At 31.3% G+C, this 17,948-nt stretch overlaps 1 protein-coding gene across 1 annotated transcript in view; it reads right to left on the bottom strand.

The window, feature by feature from the left end:
• The window catches only part of Appl (amyloid-beta-like protein), a 310,493-nt gene that overhangs the window by 11,907 nt on the left and 280,638 nt on the right, over nt 1–17,948 (bottom strand). The window contains exons 3-5 of the mRNA XM_085813964.1: nt 6,958–7,084; nt 5,229–5,444; nt 1,131–1,450 (exon numbers count right to left, since the gene is read on the bottom strand). Coding sequence (XP_085670090.1) covers nt 1,131–1,450; nt 5,229–5,444; nt 6,958–7,084 — 663 coding nt within the window. The remainder of the gene's footprint in view (nt 1–1,130; nt 1,451–5,228; nt 5,445–6,957; nt 7,085–17,948) is intronic.

Raw genomic sequence — 17,948 nt, 5'->3', positions numbered from 1 at the left:
AAGAGATTTTTCAAAGGCCAAATTCCCAGTTTTCTTGAAATGTCACATGAAAATTATTAATGCTAAAAAACAGTTATTCATCCTCAGCATATTTCCAAATGTTTCTGTCCAGTACCATATCAGCAATACCTTATTAACCTGATTCAAGTAACAACAGCTTATCATTAAAGTTTTTGACAATAAGCCAGTATAGAAAAGGTACTTCAAGTTTTGCTGGTATTTCTTCTAAAGGGAATTTCATTTGCATACCTATGCTTCCCATAATGCACCCAAACAAAAATTCTGAACTAAAATGTGTTTTGCTGCCAAAATAAATCTAAATTTATAGGATGAATTTCGGTACAAAACACATCCTTATACAATTCATTCATTCATTTTTTAAGAATTTTTAACAAGTGCCTTTGGGTTCTGCTTTTATATTAACTGAATATTCAGTTTTCAAGATGCAAGTTTAAAAAGTACTTGTTTATAATGTGCACCTTTAGAAAATGCAAAACCAAGACAAATCAGGAAAACATATTACACAACTTTTTTACTAAATCTGACAAAAATTTTGAAACCAAAAGTAAGGTTTGTACAAGCAACAATATTCAACCCTATATTTAGTTACACCCTTCCAAAGATCCACTTCACTTCTAATTATACTGGAAGCAAAAAATGTATCTGTTCTCATAAATTCCTTAGACTTCCTAAAGAATAAGCCGCCTTTCACATGTGGATGGAGGCTTTTCTGTCCACTCAACTTTCATCAAAGTGTTAAATTCTCAAAGACAGACAGGCATGCATTCAAAAAGTTAAAAATCAGTTTTTAAGGCAAATTTATTATGAAAACAAAGTTTTTGAAATCCAAAGAAGTTTTCTGCTGAAATTCGATTTTATTACATAAAAGAGGTGTCTGAGCCTTTTCATTATTAAGAGCTTTGGTATGCTTCCTCTAGGATTTAAATTTATCTAAAAGATAAAGAAGTACTGAAAGCCAGGCTCAAGCGCAATTTAAGCTTTGATCTAGTGATTTTGAAGGATGCAGCTAAATTTTTCCTACAAGCAACAAATAAATCAAGGTATATTTCATTTTTAATTACTAATGATAATCATTATTAAAAGCATTATTTAGACCTACGGTTACTTACTTTGGTAACACGTTCTCTATGACTTTCTTCCAAAGATTTTTGAGCCTCTTTAAAGAATTCATGTTCATGCTTTTTGTCAAAATGGCTGTAGTAATAATCAACAGGTCTTTCAGTGGTGGTGGTAGTTGTAGTGGTGGTTGTAGTGGTAGTTGTAGTGCTAGTTGTGGAAGGACGAGAATTATCTTCATCATCATCATCAGAATAATCATCATCATCATAATAATCATCATCATAATCTTCATCTTCATCAGAACTGTCTTCAGAATCAACTCCATTATCACCTTTGCGACTTTCGTCATTAACTAAACCAATGTCTTTCTCTGTTAAGCAATAAGAAGTAAATTAAATTTAGAATATTTTAATATCATAATAACAAAAAATTAAACATTTGAAAATAAACACGCATAAAAATATTTTATTTAATTTTATTAATGCCCACTATCATAATTCTTGAAATATCTGATTAGCTGAATTCATCTATTAAAAAATTAAAGAATGAAAAAAAATTGCATAAATTACAGTACAGTTAAAAAGGGTAATATTTTCACGTTTAAATAAGCTCTGAAAATGTGGAATTTGATTTGAAAAGCTAATATTACATAATCATGAAAAAAAAAAATGCAATGTTACTGGCTCTTTGCAATTCATATTTTAATAAAAATAAAAAAAAATTAAATATACAGAACATATTAGGCTCATACAATCCAGAACTATATTTTACGCTATTTTCATTAGTTTGATTCTGAAACTGAAGTACAAACATTTTATTGAAAACTTAAGAAATGCCACTGCTGATGAATTAGCAATCACCACATATTGCATTCAATTAACTATGGAGTATTCAAAAAGTCTATTGCATTAATGTGTTTTAATATGCAGTCAAAAGTCGTTAATCTGGACTCATCGGGACTTCGGTGATTCCAGATTATAGACCATCAGTTTAAATCTAATAAGATGGCATGCAGAAATTATAAAAATTAAAAATATGAAACTGTAATTTATGAAATAAAGAACAATTATAATCTAAAGGGTATCAAAATTTACAAAAAAAAAAAAAAAAAAAAAAAAAAAAAAAAAAAAAAAAAAGCTTAATATTTATTTTTTTACTTTATTAAACATTTCTTTCAATGTAAGTTGTTTAAGTTGCTTCGTTTTTTATGTGATAATACTTTCTCTTTAATTCTATAAACAGACATAATTTCTTATTCAGTTACAAAGTTCCGCTGTTCAAGACCTATAATTGCTGTGTCAAGAATACCGACTAATTTGTCAATCGAAATTTTTTCGTTTTCAATAACCTCTATGTCACTTTCTTCGCTATCGGAAAAGCGAATTATAATGACGAGGAATTTGATTTAAATCATATCAAAGACGGAGTGCATCGAGATGAAATACTACATTTAGTAAGGAATTATAAGCCAAATAAAATAAAAACATCTGCCCTGAAGATAAGGATAGTGCTGACAGATCAACTTCCAATCCATTGCGCGCCGCGGCGTCCCCCCCCCGCCGCATAGCAGAGTGAAATTGATAAACAGATTTCGGAATGGTTAGATAAACGAAGGATATGCCTTTATTTATTTTTTGCAGCAATTCCACTTTTTGTTTAATGGACTTCGAAACATACTTTCGCTTTGTAGATCCTTTACATGTTAGTAAATATATATCAGAAATTCTATTTGACATAATCGAAAGTTCAAGCTTACTTTTATAAAATTGCTCTAACAGTCTGCAAAAAATAAGCCGGATCCAATTCGAAGATTAAGGAACAACGCAATCTGCAACATTAACTGAATTAGATAATTTTAGCTTAGCTTATACCATCTGTTATACATTAAATGCACGTGCCTCAACGTATTATGCACATGCACACACGCATATGCGCAGCCATAAAGGTCTTATGGGCATGCACAGAAAGTTTGTAGCTTTGAGGTCCACATTATGGGTGTCCGAATTAACGACTTTTGACTGTATTTTGAGCTTCTAAAAGTCCTGACTGGAGCAAACAGTTTATGTCTCAGTGTAAATGTTGTATCATAAATTATAATATGACATTTAGCTTAAGAGAGCTTCTCCTGACACATGTGCCGTTCACGTTTATCCGTGCGGTGATGATGACGTAACTGTTTATTACGTATGTATGTATATGTATATCATTCTTTTCTTCGCCCTTTTTCTCTGCTGTATGCAACTATGTTTAAGTTAATCTCTGTCATTAAAAATGTTCATTGATATTACAATCTATTTAGGCCCATTTATTTCTTCAGTAAAGCTGTTACTAAATATTTTTTTAAATACTTGATCAGTTTCAGTTATTTGCTTAATCAAGATCTTCAAAAAATGTATCAACAGCTTATGTATTAATATTCATTATTGTATCAAAATATTAATTATATCAGATCATTTTATGTCTAGTCAAACATAATTTGTTATTGAATACCTATTATGCTGAATTGCTAAGAAGTACTTGTGTAAGAATAAAATCCACAGTCAACTGCTGCCTTTCTGTAGATGGAAGTAGAAATACTGATATAAAATTATATCCTCCTTATCTGCAACATTAACTGAATTAGATAATTTTAGCTTAGCTTATACCATCTGTTATACATTAAATGCACGTGCCTCAACGTATTATGCACATGCACACACGCATATGCGCAGCCATAAAGGTCTTATGGGCATGCACAGAAAGTTTGTAGCTTTGAGGTCCACATTATGGGTGTCCGAATTAACGACTTTTGACTGTATTTTGAGCTTCTAAAAGTCCTGACTGGAGCAAACAGTTTATGTCTCAGTGTAAATGTTGTATCATAAATTATAATATGACATTTAGCTTAAGAGAGCTTCTCCTGACACATGTGCCGTTCACGTTTATCCGTGCGGTGATGATGACGTAACTGTTTATTACGTATGTATGTATATGTATATCATTCTTTTCTTCGCCCTTTTTCTCTGCTGTATGCAACTATGTTTAAGTTAATCTCTGTCATTAAAAATGTTCATTGATATTACAATCTATTTAGGCCCATTTATTTCTTCAGTAAAGCTGTTACTAAATATTTTTTTAAATACTTGATCAGTTTCAGTTATTTGCTTAATCAAGATCTTCAAAAAATGTATCAACAGCTTATGTATTAATATTCATTATTGTATCAAAATATTAATTATATCAGATCATTTTATGTCTAGTCAAACATAATTTGTTATTGAATACCTATTATGCTGAATTGCTAAGAAGTACTTGTGTAAGAATAAAATCCACAGTCAACTGCTGCCTTTCTGTAGATGGAAGTAGAAATACTGATATAAAATTATATCCTCCTTATCTGCAACATTAACTGAATTAGATAATTTTAGCATAGCTTATACCATCTGTTATACATTAAATGCGCATGCGTAAACGTATTATGCACATGCGCACACGCATATTCGCTGGTCTGACACATGCGCAGAAAGTTTGTAGCTTTGAGGTCCGGATTATAGATAATTTCGGATTATGGGTGTCTGAATTAACGACTTTTGACTGTATACATTATATAAGCAAAGTTCATATTCCTGTGTGAATATGTTCAAACAACATATTCACACAGGAATAATGAAATATTCCCCCTGCTAATGCAAAATACTACTATAAAAATAGCTAGTAATCGAGACTTGCTTCAAAATCCAAAGAGACAAACCAACAGGTGTTAAAACAAATTTCACATAAAAATTACCACAATAGAAAATTTCATAAAAAATAAAGGCAATAGATTTGACATTTCCCAGTACATCTTCATTAGAAAGTTGGTGTATTGCACCAACCCTTTTATATATAAAATTTTTTAAGAAAATTAAATATTGCTTTAATTTTTGTACATAATGCTTGTTCTTTCCCTATGCATAAACATGCTACCTTCATGTGAAATTTGGGTCAATCAAAACTTTCCTTTTCCATTTTTGTTAATTTTTCCATGACTAACTTTTGAAGCCAATGTATAAGGTCATTTGCCCATAAAGCATTGTTTTTCAAATTTAATAATTCATATAAATAACCTTGTATTGTAGCAGCATTTTATTCAATATACACAGATTATTTTTAAATATAAACCAACTTACCATTCTTTGGGCAGCAAACGAATTCAACCCCAGAGAATAGATCAACACCACAAGGGAGCAACATAGCAAAACTCCTGAGCTGCATGGTTCTATCAAGACAGCTGTGTGCTGCAGTGTTGTTCCACTCATCAAAAGTCTGACATATGCTTTGATTATGAATGTGATCAAAAAGGCAGTGCTCAGGTACTAACAATGCATCGCTCTGGAACTGTCCTTCTATAATTCAACAAAAAACAGCCTCATAAATATACATAATATTCAAAGAACCCATTAAGTACATATTTAATAGTTGATGATATCAAATACAGTTTAAATAACATAATGATAACAACTATGAAATATTCTGAACTTTAAAAGCATACTTAAGCAAAGATATTGATGAACATCATGTATATGTTACTTAATTACCAGCTATCAAAATTGTCTGGAAGAATGCATGTCATTTTAGGAATGTTTTACTGTATATATTTTATTATCCTTGTTGCACTTAGTATCACTTTTAAGAAAAGTCTGTTAACTATTGGTTTCCATACTGGCTTTATTATGTGAATGCAAATATTCCATAACTCAAAATTACAGCAGAGCCTACTTGGAACATTTCTCCAAACCAACCCATATAAAAATAAAAAACTTCTTAATTGAGAACATCTTTTTTACTACAAACATAATAAATCTGGACATTTACTTACTATTTTGGAATTAAATCAATTTACCTTTGTTTTTTCAAAATAAATTAAATATAGTTTTAAATTTTTTATATTGTATTTTAAAGTTTTAATTAAATTATTATTTGATTGTTCCTTCTCCTTTCAATAATTGTAAAACAAAAATATTTAAGTTGTCCTAAAACAACTTTTCAGGAATACTGATTCTCTTTGTATGCCCAAATGTTTTCTAACAATTTATTACCTCTTTTTAAATAGGAAAGGATCTTCTTTCATTTTCTGTCAAAATCTGCATGACATAGCATCAATATCCACTTTTATAAAATCATTAAAAGTTAAACTGGAACTAATTTTATTCTGTAATGTTTTCTAAACCTTTTCCTCAGCATCAAGGCTATATCACCACCACAAAATCTTGCTTTTCAAAACAGTTTGAGATGATGTTTGGCATAACTGATTTCCACTATGTTACAAAATGTATGGTCTCAAACGTATTAAAGCTTTTAAATCCTTCTATAATTGTTATTTTTTTGACAAGAGAAGTTGTACCAGTTCTTGAAAATACTGCTTAAATTCACTGATGATTCCCTAATCCTAGGATTGTAACATGAAAATAAAATTGCTGGCAAAAATATTATTTTCATATTTTCTAAATGATTAGTATTTTTCAAATTACCTGCATATTTTAAAATTTTTCCGCACCTTTATTTCCTCATTTTTCATTCAATCCAGTTAAATATTCCTCATACAGTCATCAAAATATTCTTGTTGCTTTTAAAATGGAATGATGGTGTTTTAATTTTTTCGAAATAAAGGTTTCATTACTTTTCCTGTTAAAAATAAGTATAAATTTTCTGTAGCACCATTCACATTGCTTCCACTTGATACTTTCATCCAGATTAAAAGTGTCTTTTGTTTAACACCTAGAAAGTAATCCTGGCAAAACTTGAGCTTTGTGTTCATTTCATGTGATATTCATATTTCAGTTATTTAATAGACAGTTAAATTTTATTATTTAATATAAAGGGGCATAAAAATATCCCAATATTACAAATAAAACTTACGGAGACATCTGTAAGGCTTCACCCAATGACTGGCTTTGCATTTTTTCTGGCCAGGTTTGCACCAGTTGTCAATTTTGAAGTAGCGACTAGATTCAACAATATTTGTGATATCTTTTGATGGATACATCTGGAAAAGCAAATAACACCAAGTTAATATATACTATAACATTCTGATGATAAAAACAACATTAAATTTGTGTAAAATTGTAATTTATTATCATGAAAATTGTGTTATACAACTTATATCATTACACTCCTAAATTTAAAAGTGCACTGGAACAATGCATTGGAAACAACTAAATTTAATGGACTAATTAATAGGAATAAAAGGGAAAAGGAGAAAATCAGTTTGAGAAGTAGTAGGATCATAACTCATGATTATAAACATCAAAATTTTTTTTAATTTCCTTCATTATAGTAACTGAATAATCGTATCAGTCTGATATTAGTTATGCAATTATCATCAAAAGTTATGATGATGCTAACATTCCAATTAATTCTCACGATAAGGTTAGATTTTTAGGATCCCACATGATAAAATAGTGCACAATATGAAATATGCTTTTAGTCAATAAGTGCATTTAAAAGTATATAACAGATTTTATATCGTATTTTATCGCTGGTCCCCAACCTTAACAACAAAATGCAGTTTCTGCTGGTATTTTTACTATTTATCAGAGAACCAAATCCACTGAAAACAACAAACATCTCTACAAAGTGTTTAAAAAAATAATTTTACTGCTTATATTCAAATCCTTGCGGAAAAAAAAAAAAAAAAAAAAAAAAAGATTTAGATCAGCTTTTTTAGATCAGAGGCTAAAATAAATTATTTCTTTTAGTTTTTATTCCACTAAATACTGTAAAAACTTAGAAATGGAACCATACAACATGACAAGAAAAAGCAAACAGATCTACCAAATCATTCCATCTGAATTCAGTGAAAGTTAATGACTTTTCTTTATTAAAGAGGACAGATAAATTTCAAAAAAGCTGCTTTCTCAGGGATATCTTGCAAAACTTCGCAAAATAATCGCGACGAAGTTTCGTTCGTACTCCATAAATCCATAAATCTGGATATTTAAAATATATATATATATATATCTCGTGTGGACAACAAATGACTTCCTTGTAAGACCTATTAAATTATACACGTCATTTAAACTTATTTTCTCAAACTTCATTAGAGATACATTTCTCATTTAATCAATTTAGTTCCCATTGCGCGGAAAGGCAAAAACAGTTAAAAAAAGTTTTAAAAAAATTATTTTTTTTTCCCCCCAGTTCTTCACAAAAATAAGCGATTCGGCAGCGGGCAGAAAGACCAAATTTTCGGTGCACAAAACTGAAAGTTAACTTTTGGCCTCACTGTGCAGAAAGACATTGAAGTTCATGCATCAATTGACTATTCTACTAAGAGTTTGATTGTAAACAAATGGCGGCCTTGTTAAGCCTAGCGCCACTTAAAACTTTTAAACTGTTGATAATTCTACAACTATTAAATGCAGATTTATTAAAGGCATGAAAACCTTAACCGGAACATAAGAGACACGTAATTCATCATCTTTTAAAGCCAAAAATGCAATTCACCAACACATAAAAATGAAAACCGAATTCAACAAGCCTTACAAAGAAAAAGTAGGTGTAGAAATAACTACATGTTATAGCAGTCCCATATACAAAATTTCAACGTTCTACGGCTACTCATTTTTGAGTTATGCGAGATACATAGATACGTACAAACGTTACTAAAAAAAAATCTCCTTTGAGCAATCCGTTTTGGAAGAAAGAGTCCTTCATTTTGTCCATGGAAGGGAAAAAAATCATTCATATGGGTTCGCGAGCGATGAAAATGGATATTTTCGTTAAAATATGATACCCGAATTTTTGCGCGATTTACAATACTTCCTTTACTTCGGACAAGGAAGTAAAAATACAAAATGAACAAATTAGGATATCAGAGTAGTTTCGACAAATAATCGCAACGATCCACACATATATGGTATTCCATAAATCTGGATATATTTTAAATAAATGATACAAAATGAACAAATTAGGATATTAGATCAGAGTTTACACCTAAAACACTTATTCCACAAACGCATTTTTTTGGCGCTTAATATACATTTTAGTTCAAATTTCCACTGATAGATGGCGCTGTACCAATTAAATCACACAAAAATGTGTACATTTAAATCCTGTGAAATAAGCTATGCAATTTAGAATTCGAGACGTACTGCTACACTTTCAATATTATCATAATATCCTCATAAACGAAAACGTATTAAAATATGGTATAACTAATTTTTCCATTTTATTCTTAAAAGAGTATAGCGCCTTCTGTCAGCGAAAACTTGAATTAAAATTTATTCACTTACTGAAATTTTAAATTAAGCCTTTCTTCTAAAGTCAGACTGTAATAAATCTTTATACACAAACTGCGCTCTGATATTTCGTTGATCTTTGAGATTTTAAGCATCCAAATTTAAGGGAACCACGTATATTAAGAACATATATCGTACTAAAAAAATCATATATGAAAGCTTATAAATATACAGGATGTCTACAAAGTTCCGAACAATTTTAACCGTTTGCTGTTTGCGAATGAAACAACTTACGCCATTGATACTGATTACACTTTCACAAGCAATGTTCAAAGTGACACAAATAACACAACTTTGACATGTGCACCACTAGTTGCCAGCCCTTCAACTGTAAACAACTGTAGTTAATCAAAATATCAAGGTAAAATCTGGCTGTTGTTCATGAAAGCAAAATGGTCCTAAACTCTTGTCATGCGGCATCCTATACCAAATATTTTCTTTCGGACTCTCCCGCTTCAACTTCCTTCTGACACGAGGATTTTCGAATCCCAAATCCTCACAGTATATGTATGTTAAGCCAGAACTAATTATCATGAAAAACTTTGATATAGCTGTAATAATACCACAAAAATTTACAGCACTACCTTTTACAGAGTGCCCACAAAAACAGAGCAAACTTGTTTAGGGACTTTCTGGACACCTTATATTTTAGTTATCTAACTGTACATTTCATTTTACATTTCACAATTTATTTAACTAAATAACGATCTCGAACTTTAGAAGAGGTTGATGAAATTTTAGCAAACTCTAATATTATTATGATTACCACTACTTTGCGTTAATTTCAAGAATAAAATCTGTCCCATACAAAATATCTGAATATTCATAGGCTTTCAAAATCCCAGAAACAAAGTTTCCGGTACTAAATTATGGGAATGGAAGGCAGTGAAATGAAAGCAATTTCCTGAGGTACAATATATGCGGTTAAGGACCGAAATATCAATAAATATAATGATGAAATTACGGTCCATCCATCAACTTAATTCCTTTCAGGATTAAATACAACAAAAGAGAAATCCGTTGTCTGGTTTCCACGGCAACTTAAATGGCATAGTTTCGAAGATAAACCCCTGAGATTGCAAGTTCCTGAAATAACAGTGGAACGTTTCCATAGGCAGAGAAATGTATTCACACGTCTGAGGCATTATTATTTCCTAAGATAGTTTCTAATTGCTAAGAGATAATTTTGGAATCATCGAACGGTATTTTGTATTCCTTTAATACATTCTGATCACGACCAGCGAAATAAATACGGCGATTCACAGCTGGTAAATGGCTCATTTTGTTACACTGAAAACAGCTAAATGAAAAATTTCATGGTATATGCATTGATAACATTCGAACAACCTTAGTTCTCTCACGGATGTGAATAAAACGAAAACATTAACAACTCGAAGACGTTGCAAAATCTTCTATAACTCGCAATTTACTAGGTGGTAATACTTTTATAGGATATTAAAATGTTATTTTCTGCTTATTTATTTCTGAAAGTATAATTCTAGCTTTCTGATATGTGATTCTGTGCTTTTATGTATCATTCATAAGTCAAAGATAAAAGCAACACATAATGTACCATACATTCACAGAAAAGCATGGCAACGAACAGAGAGACACGGAAGGAGTTAAGGTAATTCTGACGGAAGAAAAGCCAGACACAGCAACAAGAACATCACGTAGTCTTTGAAATCCCATTCTTATGCACATGCATAAGTTATTAGGAAACCAGGCTTTTGTCTACCGAGAATAAATGGATAAAAATGTTGGATCCAGATATCCCACATAGGGGATTAGGATAAGTAAACGCCATGGGTGGTTAATTTTATCACCGAGATATTTACATAAACCGAGACGGAACGTTATGACGGTATTGTATTATTTTATGAGTCACAAACCTGTTTATGTATGATATATGTTTATTCCAAAACTAAACAGCAGATACAATTTGCTAAGTGTGAAAGTCGAATAAAATTTTTGTATAAATAAAAGTCCATACATCTTTCTACAATACGATGCACCTTTTTGATTTCATTTGTTAATTCTTCTCATTGCTTGCACGCGCCTGCGATCAGGAAAGACTTTCAAAACACAGAAACAAAACAGAACAGAAATGAATATAGGAGAACGAAACGAAAACATATAAGCACTTAAATACAATATTGAAGAATTACAAAGGAATAATATTCAATTTGTAATTTTTTGGGTACTTTTCCGTTTCGCTGGCGCAAATCTCGCCAAGCAGACTTTATTGGCGACAACATACATTATACACACAAAAAATATTAAAAAAATGTTAGTCCTAAGAATTCTTTTTTTGAAGGCATAAACATTTTAATATCGCTTAAAATTTTATAAAAAGCCAATAAATTTATAAAAAGACATTAATTTAAGAATTTACTATGCTTTCATGGTTCAACATCCTGTTTCGCCGGTTCATATCTCGTGACCCCAAGCGATCTCATCTCACGTATACTACTCTACAAAAATATAATGCTTTCAGTAATTATCTACATTAATTTCAAGTTAAATCTTAATTTGGAACACAAGTTTAAATGCAAGAAATACTTCAATTCGTACGAATAGCTTACTCAGAAATTATGTAAAACTGCAGTGCTTTACTTCGCTAATGCATTCTCATTAGAATTGATGAATTTAACCCTTGACTTTACCTTTTCTATATTTTCGGCTTCGGGTAAGCGCTGTGATTGCATCCTAATTGATTTAATTGCCGAAAATGGCCTTAGACATAAAACTGAACTATCTGAATGAGGCGTAAAAGGTTACCAGCGAGAATATTCCGTTTGGCATCGGTTGTACCATTATTGGCGACTTTATCGCTTGCGCCGGCAAAACGGAAAAGTACCTTTTTTTGTTATCATAAAACCCAGGCTTCATTGTGATTTGTAGTCTATTATTAAAAAAACAAACATGTCTTTACTTAAACCTAAAGGAGTGTACACAGAGAAAAGAGATAAAATTAGTGAAAAAAATAACTACTTTTTTAAAGCATGACATAGTAAACTTGATGAAGGTCTAAAGATTAATATTCAATACCAATGGGTTGCAGCCAAATCAAAATTTATAACTTCTATGTACACCTGAAACGAAAATGTATAAAAACATTTCAAGATGAAAGAAAGCGGTTCATTTCTTCCAAGCAACAACCAATTCGTAAATAATTTTTCTGTTGCCAAACCAGGAAACAAAAACTTTTGACAAATAAGTTTAGTAAGTATACGTATGACGTCATGATATAAATTTAATGTAATAGAGCACCTTTTCTCAATATCAATAAAAGAATTAGCATGGCAATAACATATCTTGTCAATTATGACCTGAAACAAAAAAAGTTGCCAACAGCAGCTATTTATTTAAAATGTTGAACATGAATGTAAAATTTTCGACATACGATGATGTCATAAACAGTCGCGTGCTTTCTTCAACGTCAGATTATAACCTTATATAATAATTATATTTAATGTTTGGCAATGCTATTTTTATTTCGTATTTTGTAAAACTTTTTATTAACAAACTTTTATTTGAAAGCGAGAGGTGGTAACACTTTTCGAGATAAACCAGATTTTTATCTCCAGCGTGCGAAACTGTTGCCACTCGGAAAAATGAGGGCGAAAATTAGCGTTTTTTAGAGTTTTTAATGAATATCTTGGCTAATTAAAGTTGTACGAAGATGAAAATGGTCGAAATGGCTTCCCACGAATTTATGGAGGGGGGGGGGATCCTCTCTTGAAACTCAACTCCCCGCCGTTCCATAGGCGATGATGTCAAAAACAGACAGACGCGTACAGATTTTATAATAGATCAGCGTCGAGTTAAGACCTATTTTAAAACAAAATCAAAACAATAAAATTTACCAATCATCATCAAAAATTTGAGAAATTTAAGTTATTTCAAAATTTGAACAGAGATACGATATAATTAATCATCGAGAAAAGTTCACTTATCCCACTAACATCTTTGAAAGGTTCAATATCAAATTCCAACAATTGCACTGATGCATATTTAGTTGACTCAAGAACAGGCTATTCAAAAGCTTGTCGTCTTCCTATAAATATTTTAACTGTCAAGCTTCCAAAATGGCCAAGTCTATCGTAGGAAAACGAAAACACAATTCATGACAATACCAGAAATTCTTAGAAAATGGATCAGGGAGAATTGCATTCCATTTACACAAACACGCCATTTTGAAATAAGATGCAATTAGAGTCGTGGAACGACTGCATCTTAAATTATCTTCCGTATATATTCAAATTCATGATTCGATAAGAGTAAATTAATTCCAGCGAAGAAGGTAAACGGTGTGGCGGCAGCGTTGCCATTTATAGGAAACATAATAACAACAGTTTCGATTATTCTATGAATCAATATAGCCGAGAAGTAATTCCCCTGGCAAACATTTCGGCGTGAAACACTTAATAATCGATATTCTTGAAAGAAGGTAACTATAGATTTTGTATTTACATCTTTTTTACTCTCCTCATTGGAATGTAAGTTATGTCGCTGAAGTATTTAATTAAAATTTTTGAAAATAACTGCATGGTGGCTTTTCAATCGCTGTGAACAACGTTGCGAAAAATAAAAGAGTAACTTCTAAATTGCTATCTGGATTTTTCATCGATACCAAAAAGAAGAAAGAAACTTTAAATTACATTATACGACGCATGCTGATTTTATTATCAACTTAAAAAGCAACCGAGATGATTAATTACACGTGCAACATTTTTTTCATGACTATTGTCAAAGAAATAATTAACAAAGTTAAATTAATTTCAAACTTTAGAAAAAGGTGTAAAACTCGCAAGAGGCAATTTAGGGCTGAACATTCCCTATTTTCTCTTAATTTATTTAATTAAAAAATTGCTGTAGTTGAGATTCACGAGATTCTTGACATACTTTAAAGCTTAATTTGTCCGCAACAATCGAAGAAAATGGCGCATATTTATAAATGCAAAAATAATTAACGCTTTTACGCAATATTATCTTTTCACAAGTAAAATACAATGTACTATAAAAAAACACAGCTAATAGAAGACACAGCAGAAAAATCAGGAAACAGTTTCTTTAAAATTTAACTCCTAATAAATATATATTGTAGAAAAATAACGCAGCCAAAATAATTTTAGAGTACTAATTGTTCATCCAAAATGGTAATTGCTGTATGATAATAGATAAATGATAAGTTTAGTACAAAATGTATTACATAATTAAAATTTGCATAAAAGTGCTGCATTTCATAATGATTAGATTTTTTATTAAAACACTGTCTGGCTTTTGAATGTACCGGTGTGTGTGTGTGTGTGTGTGTGTGTGTGTGTATTTAATTATGGCAAAGCACGCTAGGGCTATCTGCCTGAGGGGAGGGATGCCTTTCGTGGAAGACTTTCTAAGGGGAACTGGCTCGTATACACGTTACACATGGGGAAAACCACGAAAACGCCCATGCAGCCAGCCCGTTCGCGGGATTCGAACCTCGGACCGAACTACCAGTGTTCAGCGTCTTTACCGCTCGGCCGCTGGTGGGCTTTGAATGTACCGGAAAAATGGCTGAAGGGAACACCAAACGTTAAATTTAAAAACTGCTTAGAATTTTACTCTGCAGAACAACTTCATAAAAAAAAAAGTTATTACGTACCACAAAATTACAATGAAATAAGCAATATCCCTTAATACGAATATTAATTATCCTAATAAATAAATTAACCAACTTCCCTTTGCAAAATCTTAAGAACTCTAATGGTATATAAAGGAGGTTAAGGACTTTGTTTCCTAAAAAAATCACTCAAAACTTTTCAATATCTTAAAGACAGTGAAATGAGCAATAAATAACATAAAAGAATACAAAAAACAAAAAAATTCTGAAAAGCAAAGTATAATTAATGATATTTTATCTTATATTTTCAAGAGAAAAAAATTACAATAAAATAAGCTATATCCCTTAATACAAATATTAATTATCCTAATAAAAAATTAAACAACTTTCCGTTGAAGAAAAAAAATCATGCAAAACTTTTCAATATCTTACAAACAGTGAAATAAGCAAAAAATAACATGAAAGAAACTCAAAAAACAAAAAATTCCGCGCAGAATTTTTATATATACTATATAAAAAATGACAATGAAATATGCCAATCTCTTAAAAACAGTGACATAAGAAATACGATGAAAAATTGTTGCTGAACCCATATTTCTAAAAGAATGAAATTATTCAAAATGATGCGATTTCATCAAAAATCTATCAACAACAATAAGAAAGGAAAATGCCAAAATCATATTTTCAAAGATGTGAGAAGTGTACTCAGAAGCTTCATTAAATTTTTTTTTTTTTTAAACATACAAAATACTATCATTTTTCCAAAATTCTTTTTGTAAAAGCAGTCGCAAGGATAAAAGTTTAACGTGTCCAAAAATCAAAGAAAAATAAACTGTACATTTTTAAAAATAAACTATTTTAGAAAAAATCACGTTGAAAAGGTGTTAAGCTCCTTTTTTGTTAAATAAATTCGTATTTATTCGATTTATTGAAACACGAAATTTATTTTAAGTTCGTAAAATAGCTAAGTGCCTACGTTTCATGACGATATGAAAATGGAGTGTGTAGAGTAAAATCTCGCTTTCCTATAGCCCATTATGTCTCAAAATGACGCGATTTCGTCACAAAACATAAAATAAAAAAAATTCGAATTCGAATTTCGAAAAAATCGCTTCGAGGTGCACTGGCTCTTGTCTAGATTACGGCATTATTTTAAGTGAAATTTTCCAGTATTGAGTTGTTTTGTTTCAACATAACTTTTAGCAGTACACCATATTATTAAGTGTGGTCTAAAATATATTAAGAAATGTTATCTGAGATCTCACCTCCGTCATTCTGAACATCATTCATATGAAAGGAACAGTACATAATTACACGGAAGTAATTCATGGCTTATTCTAGTTATGACACGCCATAATGATCGACATAAAGTATTTAGTATTCTTATGCTTTATGTAAAAAATTATATTCCAAAAATTTTAAATATAATTATCTTACGCATATGGCGTCCTATTTATTACAGTGTTGATTAGATGTCAAATGTGCAAGCAGAGCTTACATAAATACTGCTTCAATTTTGACTATTTTAAATTAAAAAAAGTACCCACTTCAATGACAGAACCTCTCTTTATCGTGGAAACCTCTCCGAAAAATTTTTTAATGTAATGAATGCAGGCGCTGGTTCTCACTGTGGTGAATGTCTCAACATAGCCTAGCGTGTCAAAGAAACACTGCAGCTTTACTTAGCGCTGCTTTCAACAAGATGGAAATTCTTTTTAGTTTTTCAGACAGATATCCACATATTTCTGGATGGCTACTTGTTTGCAAAATGGACTGAAAAGATCAGCAGTCACAGTAAAATGGATAACATGGAATCAGATTTAATTCCACCAGAATAATATCTCCAAGCACTTTAAGAGATTTCATGAAGGGGTAACCTTTGTAAGACTTAAGCACTGAATGTGCAACGAGACAGGATCTTCTCATACTGACTGAGGCAGAATACTTAGGCAGTCTTTCATGGGGCTAATCTCAACGGGAAGCCAAATGTGTCGAATATCTAATTTAAATAAGTTGTTTTCTTGATGCTAACGCTAGGCCAGTGGGCGCCAGATACGTTTTCAGGTTAAAGAGTGGAGAAATTATCTTTGGTACCGAAGAGGCCTGATTACTATTGACGTTTGCAAAGCCCTCGTCTACAACTCCAGATTTAGAGGCTTCCATAATCATCTTTCCCCCCCTTTCCACAATCCTGTTTTCCCTCCATAAAAACAAAGAAAATGGATACTGAGGATGTAAAAAAGCTGCGGATAGAACATAAAGTAGCTTAAACGGTTCATGCATAAATATCGCTGCTAAATTTAGAGCGCACTTTTAATTTTAAAGAGTCTAATAGAACAGAAAAACTCAATATTTCTCTCCTCCCAAAAACGGAAAGGCAATGTTATGGGAAGTCTTTGTCTATCGAAAATGTTTATTCGCAAACACAAATATTTTTGTATTTATGAATGCCCAAAACTTTCAGAAAGTGATGGATGATCTGTTAAACTTGCTTCTGAAATCGTTGTCGACATAGAATAAACGCACCGTCAGAAACGAATAATTTTGCTTTATACTTTACAGCTATTTCCTTTTTAACCCAAAACTTCGAATTCAGTTCACAACTTCAATTGCTCTTCCTGTTTTCTTTAAAGAAATTTTACGCATTGATCATAATTTCCAGACATTAGGAGCCCCCCCCTTCTAACAAAACATTCTAGAAGTATTCTGAGAGCCTACAACGCACAAGAAGTGCGTTGGGAGAATTTTTAATCGAAGCAATGTAAAGTTTCTGTTAAAAAACGCCGGGAAAGGAAATCTAAAATATTGCTATACCTGCAATTAAAGAGTCCATTTTGTGCGCCACTTATGCAAATTCAGTTCATTCACACGGCGCACCATATTTAATTATGCAAATTCGCAGAAGGCATGGAACACGTGCCACAACTTGATTCAGAGGAACTATAATTTCTAGAGAAGGGGGAGATGGCAAATTCCCGCCCATTTGAAAAAGCTGAAGGAAGGGA

The sequence above is a fragment of the Stegodyphus dumicola genome, chromosome 1, assembly GCF_044657685.1.
Source record: "Stegodyphus dumicola isolate Sdum_Otavi_A_Nest chromosome 1, ASM4465768v1".
NCBI lineage: Eukaryota > Metazoa > Arthropoda > Arachnida > Araneae > Eresidae > Stegodyphus > Stegodyphus dumicola.
This window is presented reverse-complemented; position numbering and strand designations above follow the sequence as displayed.